Source organism: Anolis carolinensis, chromosome 1 (assembly GCF_035594765.1).
Source record: "Anolis carolinensis isolate JA03-04 chromosome 1, rAnoCar3.1.pri, whole genome shotgun sequence".
Classification (NCBI taxonomy): Eukaryota; Metazoa; Chordata; class Lepidosauria; order Squamata; family Dactyloidae; genus Anolis; species Anolis carolinensis.
This window is the reverse complement of record NC_085841.1, coordinates 132,694,096-132,716,418: the sequence shown is the minus strand read 5'-3', so window position 1 is coordinate 132,716,418 and position 22,323 is coordinate 132,694,096. Positions and strand designations below refer to the sequence as shown.

General features: G+C 43.0%; 1 protein-coding gene across 8 annotated transcripts in view; it reads left to right on the top strand.

Moving 5' to 3' along the window:
- sntg2 (syntrophin gamma 2) overlaps positions 1-22,323 on the top strand; it is a 245,000-nt gene that overhangs the window by 160,930 nt on the left and 61,747 nt on the right. For all 8 annotated transcript variants that reach the window (XM_062982648.1, XM_062982642.1, XM_062982657.1 and 5 more), the window contains 2 exons: positions 12,428-12,466; positions 20,364-20,480. In XM_062982648.1, the coding sequence (XP_062838718.1) occupies positions 12,428-12,466; positions 20,364-20,480 (156 nt within the window). The remainder of the gene's footprint in view (positions 1-12,427; positions 12,467-20,363; positions 20,481-22,323) is intronic.

Below are 22,323 nucleotides of genomic sequence, written 5' to 3'. Positions count from 1 at the left end.
CTGATTTTAGCTTTTCTGTAGCTAAAAATGCATATAAAATTGATTCTATAGGGGGGATAAATGATTGGATTTCAACTCCTACAGCTTAGCTTTCTCTGCCAATAATGGTACCATATCAAACTAAACCTCCCAAGATTCTGTAGCAGTGAGCCATCTTGGATATTGTAAGGGATTTATTATTATTATTATTATTATTATTATTATTATTATTATTATTATTATTATTATTAGACCTTGCTCCCAGGAAGGTGCCTTCGCTGTGGCTCCCAACTTATCTATCTACCTTTCCACATATTCTCCACATTGTGTGTATGTGTATGTATATTATATATACATGAGCCCCGATGGCGAAGTGTGTTAAAGCACTGAGCTGCTGAACTTGCAGACCGAAAGGTCCCAGGTTCAAATCCCGGGAGCAGAGTGAGTGCCTGCTGTTAGCTCCAGCTTCTGCCAACCTAGCAGCTTGAAAACATGCCAATGTGAGTAGATCAATAGGTACCGCTCTGGCGGGAAGGTAATGGCACTCCATGTAGTCATGCCGGCCACATGACCTTGGAGGTGTCTATGGACAACACTGGCTCTTGGGCTTAGAAATGGAGATGAGCACCAACCCCCAGAGTCAGACATGACTGAACTTAACGTCAAGGGATACCTTTACCTTTACCTATATATATACACACACACACACACACACATTATGCAGGGACTATATACACAGTATATATCACACACACACCAATTTAACAAAGTTTCAGCCACAAAAACAAAGTTTCTGAAGTAGAACAATGACTTTCACAGTAAAGACAACCCAATTTAACAGGAAATAAGACTTTCAAACCAGGAACAGATTTCTGCAATTATTAAAAAATGGTTTATTATAAAAGCTATGAAAATTCGCCAAAAATCAGAGGATAAGGGAAACGTTCCAAATTTTGGTGAGCTATCAGTGTTAAATGTGTTCTACCACTGTACCAAGTTGGAAGAAGATCACTCAAAAAATGAGGGTGGGAGAGTCCTGTAAAGTCCTCTCCCTCTGTGCTGTTTTTGGGAATTGCGCATGCGCGTCCGCCATTAACGAATTAATTTAGAAAATAACGAATTTTCGTTAATTTCGAATTTTTGGGGGGGCCAAATTCGGAAATACCATCAGAAACGAAAAGCTGCCCCCCTCTAGTTTTGAAACGAGTTTAGAATCAAATTTTTCGTGGATCGATCAAGCCTAGTAAGCAGCCGATTGTCTTTTCAATGGAGGTGGTGGGTCAGTTCCATCAAACCTGGGTCAATGGACCAATTAGCAGCACTTTCATTAAGGGAAATTCGAGAACTAGACTCAGCTTCATCATCCTCATTCTTTTCCTCTGTTGTTGTACAATTGTACATTTTGTCTTTGGAGTGCCCGTCCTGACCAATGCAGTCAAATTCATTGAATCATGATCCAGCTGGTGCTCACTTCCTTCTGGTTCTTTCCCAGTGTTTGCTGGATCATAGTATTCTAGAATTGACTTCTGTACTAGGTTAGGCTCAGTATTCAGAGTGGAGGCTTTGGGTAGCTGGGCCCTTGTAGAAACCATCCTAGTGGTTGAAAGCTTGTCAAGCTAACCAAACCAAACTGGGTCAGTCCTCCTATGCTTTGTACCTTTTCCAAAAACTTTGGCTCTCACTGGGTGATTAAAAGATACTAAAATGCTAAATTACAAGATACTAAACTGGAGAAATAGTGCAGTTTATAAAATTACATAATGCAAAAAATGTTCTGCATCCAGCTGGAAAGGGACCTGGAGTCGTGGTCTCCTCGCAAGCAGTTCCCAGGTTCCAAAGGCAGCAACAGAAGGGCTGGTTAGAGGTGTTCTGGCCCCTTCTGCAGCAGCACAGAAGACACCTCAGCCCCCTGCAGCCCTTTGTGTTGCTCCATTCCTTCGGCTTGAGATCAGCTGTAGATATTCCTGTATTTCAGGAATGTCTTTCTCCGTTACTCTTGCTCCAAGTACCTTCTCCTTCTGTTTCTTACCCCCTTTCACTTTTATTTCTGCTTCTCTCAACACAAGGTAACTCTCACAGCAAGGAAGGAGGATGTTTGGAGCTTCTTTATAAGAAACTGTTGAGTTTTCTTTGTTGTTTTTTGTATATCTGTATCAGCATACAATCACTGTAGCAATGAAGTCAGGATGGCATTTGTTTTAATCATTAATGATTAGAAGAATTATTATAGTTGTACTTGTTTATGCAGAAATGCATTACACAAATATCAGTGGGACTTAATGACAGGTAAATGTGCATAGGAACTTCAGTCGTGATCTTTTTTTAAGGTGTTTCTTTTTTTTCTGCTCATCAATAATTTACATATATCTATAAATGATTCAGTGACTGAAGTGAGAAGAACAGGAATAGTTTTATAAAAATACACTTTCAATATAGGTTTGTGTGTCCCACCTCTGTCCCACTTAGAAAATGATGTCTTTTCAACACGCTGAATATTGTTGTTGTTGTTTATTCGTTCCAACTCTATCCCATGCCAGAGCTCCTTGTCGGCCATCCGGCACCCCCAGCTCCTTCAAGGTCAAACCAGTCACTTCAAGGATAGCATCCATCTTGCCCTTGGTCGGTGTGATGACCCATGGGCCTTGTAGTCCTGCTCAGGACATTGTAATTCCTGATGAAGATGAAAACTTGGGTTTTTTACCTTCCCAGTCTGAACTGGATTCTTCTCAGCCAGATCTTTCCCAGGCAGATCTGGGAACCTTGCACCTGCAAGAAAGTTGTCTCCCAGAAGTATGTCAAACAAGCCCAGAGCCTACTTCTCCCGTGTTCTTGCGCCGGGAGTTTTGTAAACAACAGAGAAGTTTGGAATCAGCTTCGCGCAGGAGTGCGAGGATTGCAGCTAAGAATGTGGCCAATTAAGACTGCTTCTCGTGAGAATCTTTGGGGAGTCTCACATCTGGTCTCAGAGTTTAGCTTTCGGTTCTGATTCCCAGAGAACTGCTTCGGCGGGAAAGTTAGACTCTATTTAGGTGTTTTACCCGCGTAGTAACTTCGCGGAGTCAATTCGTCAGCCTACGGAGCGAGTTGTGTCTGGACAGCGCGCTCCGATTCAAGCCTCGCTCCTGCTCAAGCCTTGCCTTGCTATCCAGCCTTCGCCTTGCTTCCCAGCCTTTGTTTATCTACGGACTTTGCCTTGTTTCCCAGGATCAATCCTTGCCTTGTTCCACGGATTTTATCAAGTTATTCCACGGACCTTGTTCTTGTTCTTAGTTACCTTGTTCCACGTTCAAGCCTTGTTTCAAGTATCAAGTTATTTCCTAGCCTCGCTCAAGTTTCATGGACTAAAGGACCTTGTCATCTCCCCTCACTTTGCTTGGCAAAGTGAGTGTTTCGGTTATTGGATTACAACTTTGGACCTTAATATTTCTTATTGGACATTGCTTTTTTGGACTAATTCTGACCTTTCCTGAAAGGTCTAATTCTGGACTATTTTCTACACTTGTTTTTATTAACTTTATATATTCCTTCAATAAAGATATTAGATAGATTCTGGCCTCTGTGTATGGTTATTGGTGCTCTGCAGCCTGGGTCTTGACAGTTTGACTCCGCCACCCTAAGCACCAATTAACCTCGGCCAGAATGTCTACCGGAGTCGTACCTGGGCCGAGCGGCCAGCCGATTACCTACACCATCGACAAGGATGAGGTGGACCGAATCCGTGATAAGCTCAATGCACAGGATGGAGAAATAAGGGGTTTGAAGGAACGCGGAATTCGTCTTCCGGCCATGGCGTTGCCAACCAAGTTTACTGGAGAAGCTTCTAAGGTTCATGTCTTCCGTCGCCAATGTCAAGCTTATCTAGAGGCCCGTGCTGCCGAGTTTCCCCAAGAAGACATCAAAGTGGCATGGGTTTACAGTCTTCTAGACGGGCCAGCGGCCAGCTGGGCGACGGCACTGTACGACCAAGCCTCTCCACACCTAAGATCAGCGCAACACTTCTTGGACCACCTCAAGGAGACTTGGGGAATCGAGGACAATTTGGAGGCAGCCGGTCACAAACTCCGTCGCCTTTTCCAAGGAGACAGACCTATGTCTCAGTATATAGCCGAGTTCCGAGTGCTGGCCCACAACACCGGCTGGAACGATGTAGCCCTCAGGGGACAATTCCGGGAGGGTCTCAACATTGAAATGCTGGAAGAAATCTCCAAGGTGGATCCTCCCCAGACCCTCGAGGCACTCATTGATCAATGTTTACGGGCTGAAGTCATGATTGCCAACAGGAAACAGTGGGTTCGAGGCCAGGGCGGTAGAGCCGGGGCAAAACCCCCCGCTCCCGCCAGCGTTCAGCCACGTCCGGTCTGGAGACCCCCACCGCCAACCCCATACCCCAGAGGAGGCGAGGAGGTGCCGATGCAGTTGGGCAATGTGCGTCCCAGACTAGATGCCGCCGAGAAGGCCCGTCGTCAACGCTTAAACCTCTGCTGGTACTGCGGGAACGGGGGCCACTTCGCCAGAGAGTGCCCAGCCAAAGGGAAGCCTGCCGCCCGTCTTGCGGCGGCGTCCTCCACGGAGACGAAGACGTCTGAGCCGACTGGCACACAGCCGGCGGGGGAAGCCAACGACCGGGTGTAGAGAGGCTCGCCAACCCGGTCAAAAAATCCATCCAAGAGCCGCCAACCGGGGTCCTGTTCCTTCTCGTGGTCACATTATGGTCAGCAAAAAGGGGACCCGTCATGATCCACGCCATGATAGACTCTGGAGCTACCAACAATTTCATCGATAGAGAGTATGCCGACTCTCTGGGATTACAATATCATGATTTCAAGAATGCCCGTGTGGTGCAAGCCATAGACGGCCGCCCCCTCAAGACGGGCCCCGTAAGTCAGTGGTCGGAACCCACCAGGATGTGGATAAGGGAACATATGGAAGAGATTTCCTTCTTTGTTACCGAGGTTCCCCATTTCCCTGTGATTTTGGGAATTCCATGGCTGACTCTCCACGACCCTAACATCTCCTGGTCCAACAGAGAACTGCAGTTTGCTTCACCGTACTGCCAAAACCATTGCCTCGTAGCCAAGGTATGCCACGCCACAGACACCGAGCCCATCATCACCTTGCCAAAGAAGTACTCCGAGTATTGGGATGTATTCAATGAGAAAGAAGCCGAAAAATTACCCCCACATAGACCTTATGACTGTGCCATTGACTTGGTGGAGGGGGCCCCGATCCCGCGAGGGCATCTCTACTCCCTGACTGAACCAGAGCAAGAAGCTCTCAGGGAATTCCTAGAGACAAACCTTCGCAAGGGATTCATCAGACCCTCTCAATCCCCAGCCGCCTCCCCAGTGATGTTTGTGAAGAAGAAGTCAGGGGAACTACGCTTGGTGGTGGACTACAGAGCATTGAACAATATCACCAAGCGGAACAGCTATCCCCTGCCCTTAATCTCGGATCTACTGGATCGGCTTCGAGGAGCCAAGGTTTACACCAAGCTGGATCTTCGGGGGGCTTACAACTTAGTTCGCATCAGGGAAGGGGACGAGTGGAAGACCGCCTTCCAGACCAAATTCGGATTATTCGAGTCCCGAGTTATGAATTTCGGTTTATGCGGAGCCCCCGCAACGTTCCAGCATTTTGTCAATGACATTTTTCAGGACTATCTAGACAGGTTCTTGATAATCTACCTGGACGATTTTTTGGTGTTTTCTAGATCACAATCAGAACATGAGAACCACGTCAAAATGGTGTTACAACGATTGCGGGATCATGGACTTTATGCCAAGCTGGAAAAATGCGCCTTTGATCTACAAGAGGTAGATTTCCTTGGTTACCGCATCTCGCCTCTAGGGCTTTCCATGGATCCAGCCAAGGTTTCAGCAGTATTGGAATGGCGGGCGCCAACTAACAAGAAAGAGGTGCAGCGTTTCTTGGGGTTCGCGAACTATTACCGCAAGTTCATTCCAGATTTTGCCCGCTGGTCCGACCCCATCACTAGCCGCATCCGTGGAAAGCAGCCTTTCCGCTGGACTGATCAAGCAGAGAAAGGGTTCCAGCAACTAAAGAAACTATTCACCTCCCAGCCAATTCTACAGCACCCAAATCCTGGAACCCCTTTTGTGGTGCAAGCGGACGCCTCTGATGTGGCAATTGGGGCTGTACTCTTACAACCGGTGGGAGATCACCTCCATCCCTGTGCCTTTTATTCTCGTCAACTAACCACACCAGAGAGGAATTACACCATTTGGGAAAAAGAACTACTGGCCATAAAGGCAGCCTTTGAAACTTGGAGACATTGGCTAGAAGGGGCCAAATTTCCCATCGAAGTCCACACTGATCATCGTAATCTAGAACATCTAAGAACTGCCCGCAAACTAAATCAGAGGCAGCAACGTTGGGCTTTATTCTTTGAACGTTTCAACTTCCAGATCCATTATGTGACCCCAGCCCAAACCAAGCAAGCAGACGCCCTGTCACGTAAACCGGAATACGCTGCAGGACGCAAGGAGACCTTTGAATCCCAACTGCTACAACCCGAGAACTTTGCCACGCTCACGGTGGGGAACACCAAATCCATTCCCATTGGTTCAACTTCCCCTACTCCAGGACCCATCTGTGCTCAAGAAATCAGGGCTAGTCAGCAAGCAGATGCCTGGGCGCAGGACCAACTTCGCCAAGGTCTGCACTTTCCCTTTTCGCTTAAAGATGGGCTGCTCTGCTATAGAAATCATGTTTATATCCCACCCGGACCGGACAGGGAAAAAGCGCTTCGTCTGTGTCATGACTGCAAACCAGCAGGACACTTCGGACTATTTAAAACTATGCATTTGATCCTAAGGGATTTTTGGTGGCCCAAGATCCGCAAGGATGTGGAAAAATATGTCAACACCTGCCCAGTATGCCAGCGCTCCAAGATACGAAGGGAGAAGCCCTCAGGGCTTTTACACCCCCTTCCTACCCCATCTCGCCCATGGGAAATAATTTCCGCGGATTTCATCACTGACCTACCACCTTCCTGTGGATTCACCACGATCTTGGTGGTGGTGGACCTCTTCACCAAGTTAGCCCATTTCATTCCCTGTGAAGGCCTCCCCACGGCCAAAGAAACTGCGGATCTATTTCTTCAACATGTTTTCAGACTACATGGATTGCCCAAGAGTTTAGTCACAGACCGTGGATCTCAATTCACCTCTCGTTTTTGGAAGGCACTACAAAAACTATTGGGCATAGACTCTCGCTTATCTTCAGCTCATCATCCCCAAACAGATGGGCAAACGGAGCGCACCAATGCCACTTTGGAGCAGTATCTTCGCTGTTATGTAAACTACCAACAGGACAATTGGGCTTCTCTGTTACCACTGTCTGAGTTTGCCTACAACAATGGAGTTCAAGCTTCTACAAAAGAAACGCCGTTCTTTGCAAACTACGGCTTCCATCCACGTTTCTTCCCCCCTGTCATTGAAACTTCAGAAGTTCCCGCAGCAGAGGATTGGCTGCAGGAACTCACAGCGGTGCAACAACTTTTGCTCCAGCAACTGGACCAAGCCAAGGAGGACTATAAACGCCACGCTGACAAACATCGCCAGCCGGGCCCCGAAATCAAGGTAGGAGATCGGGTTTTTCTGTCCACTCGCTTCCTGCCCTCCCACCGCCCTTGCCGGAAGTTAGATGCCCGTTTCATTGGCCCCTATCCAGTGGTGGCGCAACTTAACCCCGTGACTTTCAAACTCCAACTTCCGCGTTCAATGCGCATTCACCCAGTGTTTCACCGTTCCCTGCTCCTTCCGGCGGATGGTGTGCGACCTGATACAGACCAACCGGCCCCCCCTCCTGTTTTGATGAATGGGGAGGAGGAGTTCGAGGTTGAGGACATTTTGGATTCTCGCTTTCACCGCCGCCGCCTACAATATCTCATTGACTGGGTGGGTTTTGGCCCTGAGGAACGCTCTTGGGAAGACGCCTCCACAGTCCATGCTCCGGATCTAACCCGTCGCTTTCATCAGACCTATCCCACCAAACCGCGACCTCGCGCCTCGGGGAGAGGGCCCCAGTTTGGGAGGGGCCTTGAGGAGGGGGATAGTGTGATGACCCATGGGCCTTGTAGTCCTGCTCAGGACATTGTAATTCCTGATGAAGATGAAAACTTGGGTTTTTTACCTTCCCAGTCTGAACTGGATTCTTCTCAGCCAGATCTTTCCCAGGCAGATCTGGGAACCTTGCACCTGCAAGAAAGTTGTCTCCCAGAAGTATGTCAAACAAGCCCAGAGCCTACTTCTCCCGTGTTCTTGCGCCGGGAGTTTTGTAAACAACAGAGAAGTTTGGAATCAGCTTCGCGCAGGAGTGCGAGGATTGCAGCTAAGAATGTGGCCAATTAAGACTGCTTCTCGTGAGAATCTTTGGGGAGTCTCACATCTGGTCTCAGAGTTTAGCTTTCGGTTCTGATTCCCAGAGAACTGCTTCGGCGGGAAAGTTAGACTCTATTTAGGTGTTTTACCCGCGTAGTAACTTCGCGGAGTCAATTCGTCAGCCTACGGAGCGAGTTGTGTCTGGACAGCGCGCTCCGATTCAAGCCTCGCTCCTGCTCAAGCCTTGCCTTGCTATCCAGCCTTCGCCTTGCTTCCCAGCCTTTGTTTATCTACGGACTTTGCCTTGTTTCCCAGGATCAATCCTTGCCTTGTTCCACGGATTTTATCAAGTTATTCCACGGACCTTGTTCTTGTTCTTAGTTACCTTGTTCCACGTTCAAGCCTTGTTTCAAGTATCAAGTTATTTCCTAGCCTCGCTCAAGTTTCATGGACTAAAGGACCTTGTCATCTCCCCTCACTTTGCTTGGCAAAGTGAGTGTTTCGGTTATTGGATTACAACTTTGGACCTTAATATTTCTTATTGGACATTGCTTTTTTGGACTAATTCTGACCTTTCCTGAAAGGTCTAATTCTGGACTATTTTCTACACTTGTTTTTATTAACTTTATATATTCCTTCAATAAAGATATTAGATAGATTCTGGCCTCTGTGTATGGTTATTGGTGCTCTGCAGCCTGGGTCTTGACAGTCGGCCCCTCTTCCTTTTTCCTTCCTTTTTTCCCAGCATCATTATCTTCTCCAAGCTTTCTTGTCTTCTCATTGTGTGGCCAAAGTATTTCATCTTTGCCTCTAATATCCTTCCCTCCAATGAGCAGCCAGGCATTGTTTCCTGGAGTATGGACTGGTTTGATCTTCTTGCGGTCCAAGGCATTCTCAGAATTTTCCTCCAACACCACAATACAAAAGCGTCTATCTTCCTTCACTCAGCCTTCCTTATGGTTCGGCTCTCGCTTCCATAGGTTACTGCAGGGAATACCATTGCTTTAACTACGCGGACTCTTCACTATTTTATCGAGGTTGGCCATTGCTCTCCTCCCAAGAAGTAAGCATCTTCTGATTTCCTGTGTGCGATAATGTTTGTGCCTAGAAATACAAAATCTGTCACTGCCTCCACATTTTCTCCCTCTATTTTCCAGTTATCACCAGTCTGGTTGCCATAATCATGATTTTTTTTTTTTAATGTTGAACTGCCACCCAATTTTTGACTTTCTTCTTTCACCTTGGTTATAAGGCTCCTCAGCTCTGCCTCAGTTTCAGCCATCAGTGTGGTATCATCTGCATATCTAAGGTTGTTAATATTTCTTCCAGCAATTTTAACTTCAGCCTTGGATTCATCAAGCCCCGCACATTGCATGATGTGTTCTGCATACAAGTTGAATTGGTAGAGTGAGAGTATATAGCCCTGCCATATTCCTTTCCTAATCTTGAACCAATCTGTTGTTCTGTGGTCTGTTCTTACTGTTGCTACTTGGTTGTTATACAGATTCCTCAGGAGACAGACAAGATGACTTGGTATGCTGAATATTAGCTTAACTTATATCCATTGGACCACTGAGAATATGATACCTTAGTAATGATTCTTGGTAACAAAACCTTTATCATCTTAGTGTTTTTAAAAAGTCTACAATAGAAAATGGAATGGGAGCAGTCACAGTAGTAACACTGGAAAAGTATGGATTGTAAGAAGAATCAATAGGAGGGTAAATAGTTTGAATAACCTGTATCAAACTGAACCCCAGAAGATATCTTAATGAAAACATTTTTCCACAAGAGAAATTGCTCAACAATTATACACTAAAGCAGCATTCCTTTAGTTTGCTATTCATAAAGGAGTTCCTATCTCCAAGCTTGCGAAGACCAATATTTTCTATCTACTTCCTTCAACTTAAGAATGAAAATATGTAAGTACAAGGACAGCTGAGCGCATATAAGCATGAGGGAGGACAAAGAGAGTGAAATAGTTGTTTTAAACACATTTACACTCTCCCTATAGCTCTAGATGATTCAAGTATCTGCTTCTAGTATTTCAGTATAGTACTCTAGAGTGTTCAAAACATATCACTCATCCTTTTAACAATATCTCCCCATCCTTAGAATAATAGGTCATTATCCTAAGATAAGAGTTCATTTAATGAAGTCATTGTTTGAAAAAAATCTTTATTTTGTGCCTTATGACCTCATCAGACAGGCCAAATTGCCCATCATATGCTGGTTCCTCTTCACTTTTGCCACAGATCATGCCAGTTCCCATGCCACGATGTACATCTACTTCTGGCAGGAAGCTTCCTGTGTTGCATTGGCAACAATGTGGGGAAACTGGGTGGCGGATTCTTCCCCCCATGAGATGGGGTAAGGTGGAAGCCAGGCATTGCGGGGTGTGGGTCAACAGGTTTCCCAAACCCCCCACTGGGCCCCAACGGATTCGAATCCTTTACTTAATGTGATACGATCCCTAGTCTTTTAGCCATTATATTAACTTCCAGTGTACTCAAGACAACCACATATTTTAACAAGTGTTTCAATACACCGATATTCTAGACTATCTATATAGTTCCATATGTCACTAGGGGCCCTTCCATGCAGCCATATAACCCAGAATATCAAGGCAGATGATGATGATGATGATGATGTTGTTGATGATGATGAACTGGGTTATCTGAGTCCACACTGCCATATAATCTAGTTCAGTGTCGATTTTATACAGCTGTGTGGAAGGGGCCCTAATCAAATCTTGTGCCCTTTCTTGAAATACTGGGGTTTTTTTATTGCACACGTTTAATATCTACCACAGTTTATATTAATGAGACATTATTGTATCTTCGCCACATACATACAGACATACATGCACATGAATGCACACAAATAAATAAATAAATAAATAAAGACTTCCAGACCTAAACACAAATATGACATACTTGCTCAGGTGTTAGCACACTACAAAATATGCAATCAGAAATTCAGCCAATTTGTTTTTAAAACCCAGTGAGTGATTTGTTATTTTCATACTCATTGCACTATATAAAATCATCTCCGGTTTTGCTAAACTTAAAACAGTGTCTAGTTACTTTGTGTCTTTGCTTCCTATCTCCCAATTTTGCCTGGAGATGAAACAGTTCTGGGTAACGGCTGGATTCCATAATTGCAAAACTTTGGAATTAACCATTATTTTGATGTATGATGTTTTCATCCCAACAATACTAGAGATTGTTTTAGGTAGAACTGGAAACTATCCAAGACATCTAGAAGAACCTAATCCGAATATCTAGACCAGGGGTGAACAAAGTGTGGTCTGGCAATCATAAGTAACTTTCTAGAGTTGTTTTTACAGCCCACAACTCCAATTTTTGGAAGTTGTTCAGATTAATTGTGTAGTCTAGAATGATTCATATAAAGCCGTTCTCATCCCTTTCAAGATAGAATCCTGCCAATGGTGATGTTTTATGTGTCATCAAGAAAGTGCATTTAATGTTCTGCATTGCTTTTTTTAAATAATAAAAATACAATTTTGATTAAATGTTTTAAATAGTACATTTCCATTGCTTTGTTAGATTTTATTCTGGGAACTAAACAGTATGGCATAAAAATATAGCCACTGATTTTTTTTTATATATGTGGTCATGCTGTATATTTCTACAGTGGGGCAGTGTTTTAGGTCACATCTTGGGAAAGTTGCTTTTTGAATCATAATTCTAAGAATCTGTCAGCCGGATGGTTCTGGAAACTGTACTCAAAAAAGACACATTTCTAATCTGTGATTTATAATACAACAAGAAGAAAAATTCAAAATGAGTAAAACATTTCAAATTTCTTTCATTTGCTTTGCTGAATTGAAAATCATAGAAAATAGTAGATGAATGTATTTAAAATATTTAATCATTCTGGGATTCTGACCATTTAATCCAGTACCCTATGCTTTTTTCGATTATTGGTAATGTTATTTATAGAAAATAATATTCAAAATGTAATTGTTATGTATAATTGTTATAAATAGGATAGATTAGTAGCTATCTTTGAAATTCATGAATGCCTGTTTGCACAATCTGAATTGCAATATACTTGCAACTATTTATGTTCTTTTTTTGTAGATGAAGATGGCAAATAAATGCTGTTCTTCTTCAGACCAGGTATGATGTTCACCAGACACAGTCTCAAACAAATACACACACACCAATGTCCACAGCTGAATATGACTTTTCAATTGTTTTTGACTATAGTTGAGTCTCACTTATCCAACACAAACGGGTCGGCAAAAAATTGGATAAGCGAAAATGTTGGATAATAAGGAGGGATTAAGGAAATGCCCATTAAATGTCAAATTATGTTATGTTTTTTTTTTCAAATTAAGAACCAAAACATGTTTTACAACAAATAGACAGAAAAAGCAGTTCAATACACGGTAATGTTATGTAGTAATTACTGTATTCATGAATTTAGCACCAAAATATCGCAATGTATTGAAAACATTGACTACAAAACATTGGCTACTAACAAATTGACTACAAATAAAGATAGAATTACATAAAATGAACTTACAGTAACAACATTGTCGGAAATTAAATGCGTAAAAAGTTCAGTCCTTGCTGCCTAGAGAAACAGTAGTGGACCTGGGTGGGAGGTAGACTGTGTTGGATAATCCAGAATGTTGGATAAGTGAATGTTGGATAAGTGGGACTCTACTGCACTTGGAAATTCAACTTGTGCTTCCCACAAGGAAAACTCATGTCAGGAGAGTGGAAGATGAACACACAGTATACATTAAAATCTAAATCCTTCAATGGACCATTTAAATATCATTTGATTAGTCAGCAAAAACATTAATTTCTAATCGAGCAAATATGAGGCAGAGTTTTGGTAGGTTTCCCAAATAAACGATGAAAACAGTAAGCAAAAGGAATAAATGACTCCAATTTAATGTGAATTTGAAATGTCTGATAAAATGATTTTTCTAAATAAAGCAATGTCTTATTATGAAAATTGTTTGTGGCTCACAAGAAAATTAGTCAACTATGCTTCCATAAATTGATCTGAAAGAATAAACATTTCCATCATATTTATTTTAATTTTATAATTGACATATATTTACAGTTAGATGATACAAATGATGGATCCTGTCAGCAGTCTATTGAAATATAGGATGCAAGAGAGATTCATACTTTTAGCACCAATTCATAGTTTCAGCACCTAAGCGGGGAACTTCTGTATCTTCGTCCCTTTGAAACTATTTCCTATGGTTGAAATTCCTATTTTAATTCATCATGAATGTAATTGCCAGAAGCTGTTGAAATTTCCTTTCACACTGCACAATTACGACACTTGAAATGTCTCCTGTGGAGTCCTAGGGTTTATCGTTTGGTGAGGCAATGATCTGGCTGAGAATTCAAAATACTACAAATTCATGAGAGTTAAATTGGAGTCATAGCCCTATAACTGTGTAGTGTGAAAGGGGCTTGCGCTTCACTTATATCAAAGGGATCAACAATCTAAATCAGTATAATGCAGTTTCTCTGTTCTCCCTATACATGTATGAAGTTACACCCAACGTTCTTTCCTTGTACGTGTACATTGCCTGTCTTTAAATCAAAATTCTCTCTATAATTTTTAGCAATATATATTCAACACGAGACAAATTCCTTTTCACTCCCATGAATGTGGTTTCTTATCTTCCTCTCTACTTCAAATTCAATGTCTTCATTGTTTCCCTATGTGACTAAATTTTTATTTTTGTCTGAGAATGAAAATGGTATGTTGGCTCGACAGCAAAGATGAGTCTATTTTCTTGTTGGAACTTATGGAATGTTTACCAATTTAACTCTCCAAATATTAACTCTTTTGTATTCTGCCCTGTGTACTTTAGCAAAATATACATAACACTGAAAGTAAATATGTCATTTTACGAGGCAGCTAGATTTGTGACTCAATTTCTAAAAACACACACAACATTGAAGTGCTGGATATTCCTTTTTTAAACAAAACATTAAATTAGATGATGCAATCCATTCATAACAAAAGTGCACACAATTCTGTTATTGAGTTATATTAAAAGCAATTAAGTGTTTTCATCAGTTTAATAAGGATTATTGATCAGATATAGATTTAGTCTTCATTGCTATAGTATTTAATAGTCAAACATTGTAAAACAGGGCAAGAAAAGGTTGCCTATATTTGGGGCACAAATTCTTTGCATGACTACTATTGAAGTAACTCATACTGAGGGATCATCTTTACTTACCAAATATTCTAGAGCCAGGCTAGAACAGAAATGCTACGGAAATGTTTAGGTGCTCCATCTCCGAGCCCCAGTGGTAGCTGGGCAGAGTTTTAATGGTTCAACTGGGCCAAAACCAGTTTGGTCCCAATAGATCATCATCACCACTTGGCCATAGAAATCCACTGGGTGATCATGGTCACGTCATACTCTCCCAGTATCAAAGGAAAGCAAAAGGAAACCCTTTGTAAAAAATATTGTGGTAGTTTCATCTTAGGATCTTCATAATTTGGGAAGAACTTGAAGTAACACAACAACAACTGCATCTAAGAATGTTGCTAAAGTCTATGCAAAAACAGTGATGTGTGTGCAATATTTCATTGATTCATTTGGATTAGCCCTAATTGAAATCACAACAAGCTTAGGCCCTTTGTTTCCATTCTAGCAATCTTCTAAGCAATCCAACTTGGGACTGTATTTTTTTCATGACAAGAAATTGATTGTTTCTCTAACTTAGAGCACTTCCAGACAGGGCTCTGAAGCGGGTTTACTTCCCCACACTCTGCCCAAAACAACTGGGCTTTCCCGGTTGGTGTCCCCAAACCAGCACAGTAACTTCCGCACTGGCATGAGTCCATCAAACCACCCTCCAAAGGCCCTTAAAATAAAAAAGAAACATTTATTGCAATAATACTTACAGCTTACAAAATAAATTATGCATTAAAGTGATGCCCATTTTTCAATCTTCACATTATTGTTACATTTTCTACCTTTTTTTAAAAAAAAATGGAGGCTACAATTCATATATAAAGGATGTCACCAAAACAATATTAATTGAATACGCTGCTTTGTGTCATTGTGGAGAAGTACTATGTGATCCTATAAGGGTCTACTTAGACATTAACAATAGAAGAGGATGTTACCAGGTTTTTCCACTGCAACCTCTTGCACTTTCCAAAAACCCACTTGTATACATTGGAGTTATCTTCTAATCAATGTCTGATGGAACATGGATCATAGCTGTGATAAAAAATGGTCAGGAATCAGATCCACCCCTTGTATAGATAAGGATTATGTGCACACAGGGCTGTGAACTATAGTACTTTCAACTTTTTGACCCTCAAGTATATAATGGAAACTCATGTAGTGAGATCTGTATTGCAAACATTCCAATAAGAATGAAATCCGATGGATTTCAGCCATAGCTCTTTAAAGAAAGAAAGCAGCATAAAATGTCATAGGAAGACTATAATGAGACTAACAGTGCATCTGTCAAGACCCAGGCTGCAGAGCACCAATAACCATGCGCAGAGGCCAGAATCTATCTAATATCTTTATTAAAGGAATATATAAAGTCAATAAAAACAAGTGAAGAATATAGTTCAGAAGTAGACCTTTCAGGAAAGGTCAAATATAGTCCAGGAAAACAATGTCCAATATGTGATATTAGAGTCCAAAGTTATAATCCAATAACCGAAACACACACTTTGCCAAGCAAAGTGTGGGGAAATGACAGGGTCCTTTAGTCCAATGGAGCTTGACAACAAGGCTGGAAGCAAACTAGATTCTTGGCAAACAAGGCTTGATACGTGGCAACAAGAGGCAAGAAGCAAGAATGAGGTCCGTGGCAAGATCCGGGGACAAGGCAGGCTTGGAACTAGAACAAGGTCCGTGGCAAGGCCCGGGGATCAGGGAACTGGAGTAGCGTAGTCCACACACGATCTCACTCCCGAAGCTGACGAATTGACTCCGCAAGGATTTCCTTGCGGGTAAACACCTATATAGGATCTTGTTTTCCCGCCAAGGAACACTTTCCCTGGGGAACAAGAAACGAAACCCATACTGGCCTCAATGTTCCTCGGTTTCAACCAGGATGGCATTTGTCGAACCGGGCGCCCAGGTGAGCGACTCCAAGGCAATGGTCTCCTCCTTGTCAACGGAGAGACGGCCCAATGTCAGCAACCTCCCTAAGACTCTGAGATGCCTGCGGAAGGGCCATGGATTATAATCCAAAGCCCTTGCCCCTTCTTTCTGTGCTCCTTTGAGAGGAGTACAATCTGGGCCTCCCTCACTGAAAGGGATACTGCCTCTAGAAGGCCACTTAAACGTCCTCAGTCAAACTCGATTTGTGGATCTGCCCTGAACTGCACCTGACAAACAGCCTGAAAAGGATCAAACTAGGCTGTTAATTTAGTGCCACAACACCGTCTCCAGCAAGTGTTCATCGCCACAACTCCATCCCTGGCAATTGTTCCTCTTGCGACAGAGCAAGTTTTTCCTTGCCACCCTCACTGCCAAACCTGAGTTGGCTCCATAGGATGAAAACACCACGGTATCTACCATAGGCTCTAGCGTCCAGCACGGGACAGTCTGCTATACTGGATGGAGTGTCATGTTACAATTTGACTGGCCCAGGTTTGAATCCCCACTCGGCCAGGTCTTCATGCACCCTGCATTGTTTGATCAACTGCATAGACTTCTATATACAAATGCTTTTCGCTATCTGGAGGCTCCAGCGATGCACCAGTTACCCTCACTCATCATGCTTCCCTACGCCAAGAAAAGGGAACTCTTCAGCATCAATGTCAGCAACCTCCCTAAGACTCTGAGATGCCTGCGGAAGGGCCATGGATTCTGAAGGGTAGGTATCAGAGATTAGATCGCCCTAGGGAAGTGAGGGGATCCAGGGGAGTTCAAGAGACGAAGGAGGAGGACCCATATAGCAGCCATAGAGGGTACCACTGAGGCATCAGCCCGAAGAAGAGCCATAGGAATGGCAGAGAGAAAGAGAGAGAGATAAAGATCACTATTAGCGTGGCTTCAGAGCATGGAATACGAATCCCAACTCCATTCTCATGAGTGTCACCCATCACTGCACCGATTTAAAGTTTCTTACATCTCCACTTGACAAGAACAGCTTAACGTCTGACACTGTAGACAGACGGTCACCTTTCCGGCATGCCTCCTCACGTTTTACCCACCATGGGTCATACATGGGAGGCTTAAACCCTCCTTTGGATTCAAGTGCTCCTTACCCTGATCCGCTTAGAGATCCAAAGCCTTCCTAATGCATCCTATCATGGGGTCCTAACTCTGGCACTGACTGGTGAGACTTAAAAATCATTTACCAGACTGTTCCACAGCCGCTACCTCCACTCGCGGGCACGCCTGACTCCAATCCCAGGGCTGCCCGCTGAGGGACATACCAACGCTGATGACCAACCCATGCATGATCAGCGTCTTCTCCTGGTCGGACGAGTCCAAAATATGTCCAATAGACCCCTTATACCAAAGGGCATTTGATTCATTGACAGGCGGTTCCCGCCATATTAAATATTAAAATAATTACCAGCCCTAAACTGTTATGCCCATGGGCTAGTACCAGCAAGGGTGTCAGCATGCATGTTTTTTCTTTGTCTTAAGTTTTCCCTGGTCCCGAGATATCACCTTGCACCCGACCTCTGCCATCACCATGCCGTTCCCCACCTCCATCAGTCAGATCTCGCTTGACCAGGGACCTCACAGCCCTCATGGCCACCCTCTAGAATGCTTCGCTGGCCTCCAGAGGCAGAGCATCCATTTGGACCACCTTCATGACCTTCTCTTCACAAATTATAGACTCAAGACGTCATCCCAACCGCATGTCGCTCTTCATCAGTTGGTGCTGGGCTCCAGTTTTCCCCTGAAGCACCTTCTTTTATTATATTTGAGTGATCTGGCCTTTCAACCTGGATGGTGCTTTTCCTCTCTCTGACATATATATGTCTAGTGGCTCGTCCTACTACCAAAGGGTTGTTGAGGTGCTGAATGCCAATGGCACCTATGGACCTCCGATCACTACTGAAACTTCCCAGCAATAAGTTGCTGGACAGCTCTATATAACAGTCAATGACCTGGTGTCATCTACATGGCTGTGAACGACCTAATTTGTTAGGTGGCCACCTCCAGCTATGAGTGTCTCATCATACGAAACATTCCTTTGCTGATAAACCAGCGCTCTCATAAGGCTTACTTGGCTCCCTTCTTGTTAATATATACAATTGAAACAAATTGCTTGGCTTGCTCACTGGTGTAAGTTTGATGCTTGCCCGGCCTTCCGTAACCTCAGCTAGCTAGTCTCCACCAGTGTGCATTCATAGAGAACTCGAAGAAGAAAGACAGGTTGCTTACCTGTAACCATGTTTCTTTGAGTGATTCTCTGTGAATCCACACTAACCCGCCCATCCTCCCCTCAACATCAAACCTCCCCCTTTCTACTGGCTACTGCGGCTCAGGAACTGGGGAGTGCGGAGCCAGAGCGCCTTATATGTACTAGGGAGGAATGGGCGGGGTTACTTTGCCAAAATTGAAAATGTAGAGCTTGGAAGGTTTCTGTTAGAGCCTGCGCAGGCCTAGTATACTCCACCAGTGTGGATTCACAGAGAATCACCCAAAGAAACATGGTTACAGGTAAGCAACCTGTCTTTTTTAATCATACTAACATGCCTATCTATTATATTGGGGCTACTTTTTCTGAGAAAGTCTAGCTCTGATAAATCTTCAGCGTCCATATTACATACACTCATGACAAATCTCAGGGTATCATCAAACAATTGTGAGGAACATTACTATGATTTGCATACCTACAATGTGGTGCCAATAAAAAATTATCTGTGTCCTCTCTTTAGAAGTTTGATATTACTAATGCTTATTTTATGCTAAGCAGCTCGGCTTACACATGTGTTGTCGAAGGCTTTTGTGGCTGGAATAGCAGGGTTGTTGTGTGTTTTCCAGGCTGTATGGCCATGTTCCAGAAGTATTCTCTCCTGACGTTTCACCCACATTTATGGCAGGCATCCTCAGAGGTTATACCTCACAACCTCTGAGGATGCCTGCCATAGATGTGGGCGAAACGTCAGGAGAGAATACATCTGGAACATGGCCATACAGCCTGGAAACACACAACAACCCTTACACATGTTGTTAGGAGCTGTACAGATAACATTCCCCCTCTTGTGCCCTTTGTGATAGACATCATACAATGAGTTTTGAATGGTTAACACATGATTTCTATACTCCTAAATCCATCCATTCTTTGACGATGATGTCTGGATTGTTCAGATAAGCATATTGCCACCATTCATCATAGAGGGGGGGAAATCATCTTCAGCTAGGATCAATTTCACTTCAGATCAAATGACAGCACTCACCTGGCAGTGCAATACAATGAAGCACACACAAGTTTTGCTGTACCATCATCAACCATAGTAAGAGAAAAAGCTCCAAGTTATCTGATATGCTCAGAAATCAGAATCCCATATGTTCATAAGATTCTAGATAATTGTCATCATTTCCCATTGCAACAAAGCTGGAACTTCCATTAGGCAAACTGGGGCCATTGCACCAGGTGGCACATGCTGGGAACTGGTAGTAGGATATTAAGGAAAAAAACTGGGCACTGCATAGCTTGTCCTTGGTCCCCTTTCATTTCCAGAGAGAAGAATACTCTGTTCCATACTCAGTGTTGAAAAATTCAACTGCCAGTTAGTCAGTATGAAAAGTGGACTAGCTTGATTTAATTTCCCATAGCTACTGTGTTACAGTTCTGTTACACATTGCACAATTTTTATAGTGTAATTCATTTTACATACACAAAGAAGAGCTATGGTTGAGAAACAATGTTTTATAATTCACACACACACATAGAGGATTTACTCATTAAAGCCTTCAATATGTTAATGTGTAAATACAAAAAAAAATATGGCACTCCAGAGGAATTATGTATATGTTTATATGTAATTGCTGGTAGACTGAGTTTCAAAGCTTTTACTCTGCAGGTGATCCATATGGGGTGGGTGAATGAAAGGCTCCAGGGAGCAGATTCTCCGCAGCTCTATAAATGCAAGTTCCTGGCACTGAAGGGTTCGTCATTCTACATTTTCAGCACACCACCGGTAAGCAAGTATTGTGTACGTGGCTAGTATTGAAATCCTTTTTGTCAGGATGGAAGGTAGCTCTTCCTGATGCATAATGAAGTGGAATTTTCAAAAGTAAGTTCACAATAACTCTTTCAGACACCTTTGATCATTTCTCTCCACTGCCTAAAACATTGAGGTTTGAGGTTAAGTTGGGGGCACAAAGACTGCCCAAGGCTTTAATCATTGAATTGGAAACCTTGTTTTTCAGCTCAGTTGGAGGCTCTGGTGGCCTGGACTTAAGATCTTGGGTATCTCCAACTTATGGATAAATTGCCATTACACTAGATGCTGAGGAAGATACTAGTTTTGAACAGCCAGATTAAGAACACTACTTAAAAGATTTTGGAATGAGCAGCACAACCTTTGACCTCTTTCTCTATGAACTGCCTTGCATCTGTAGGAGTAACTAGAGCAGCTATCATTAGAAGCAGTGGTCTATGGAGATCATATGCATACTTTTATTATAATGGAATAATTTGCATAATAGCAGAACCTCTTGAAGAAATCATTTTATTTTATCATTAAATTTAGATTTGCGAGGTCTGACAACATATGATTTAAGGCAGGGGTTATAGCAGCATACAAGCCACCTGTGGCCTTCTGCTTCTATTCAGCTGTGGTTTTTGTGCCCATCAGTCTGTTTTGACTGAAATCTCTCATCTGCCACAAAGTTTTGGCAGAGCAATCATGGTGATGGTAAAGTATGGCTGCATCATTCTTTAAATATTTTGGGAGTGCTTTCCCTGATTTCAGGTAGAACCAGAGTTTAGCAGTCATAAATGTGCTAGTAGAGGCAACTCCCAGAGGTGTTCTGGGGAAAATTCAGTGTGTGAATGGTTTCAATTCTTAGTCTTCCTCAGGTGAATTTATCTGAGAAAATTATAATGAATTAACAGGAGCATGTAACATATCCACACAAATACAGTTATAAATATAAGTACTCACAATTGTACATTCACATGAAACGTCCTTTACATTCCTTTTTCAAGTTTGTATTCTTACATCTTTTTTCAGTAGTGGGTACTGAAAAAAAGGAACAAACAGTGGATATAACAAAATCAAAAGTTTTAAGATTTCATTTTCAATTTCAATTTCAAAAGATAAAGGTTTTCCCCTGACGTTAAGTCCAGTCATGTCTGACTCTGGGGGTGCTCATCTCCATTTCTAAGCCGAAGAGCTGGCGTTGTCCGTAGACACCTCCAAGGTCATGTGGCCGGCATGACTGCGTGGAGTGCCGTTACCTTCCCACCAGAGCTGTACCTATTGATCTACTCACATTGGCATGTTTTCGAACTGCTAGGTTGGCAGGAGCTGGAGCTAACAGCGACCGCTCACGCCGCTCCCGGGGCTTGAACCTGCTTTAACGCACTTCGCCACCGGGGCTCCTTAATAAAAGTTTAGATACATATCTAATAATAATAATAATAACTTTATTTTTATACCCCGCCCCATCTCCCCGAAGGGACTCGGGGCGGCTTACATGGGGCCAGGCCCGATAAAACAAACAAAACAGTAACAAAGCAATAAAACAATCATCCCAGTAAAAAACATCAACATCAATAAAAACAATCATTAAAATCAACAAGCAGGATACAGTGTTAAAAACAGGAGACTAATTCGTAGATCCCAGGCGAAATGCAGAGTGATACGAAATAGGAAAAGGAAATTTCACAGTTGGACAATAAAGTGCGGTATAAAATGGCAAGACAACAACAATGGGACTATTATGGAATGGACAGATAGATCAATCCAGCAACAACTAAACCTCGAAGGCCTTTTGAAACAGCCAGGTTTTTAAGCTCTTCCGGAAGGAGAGGAG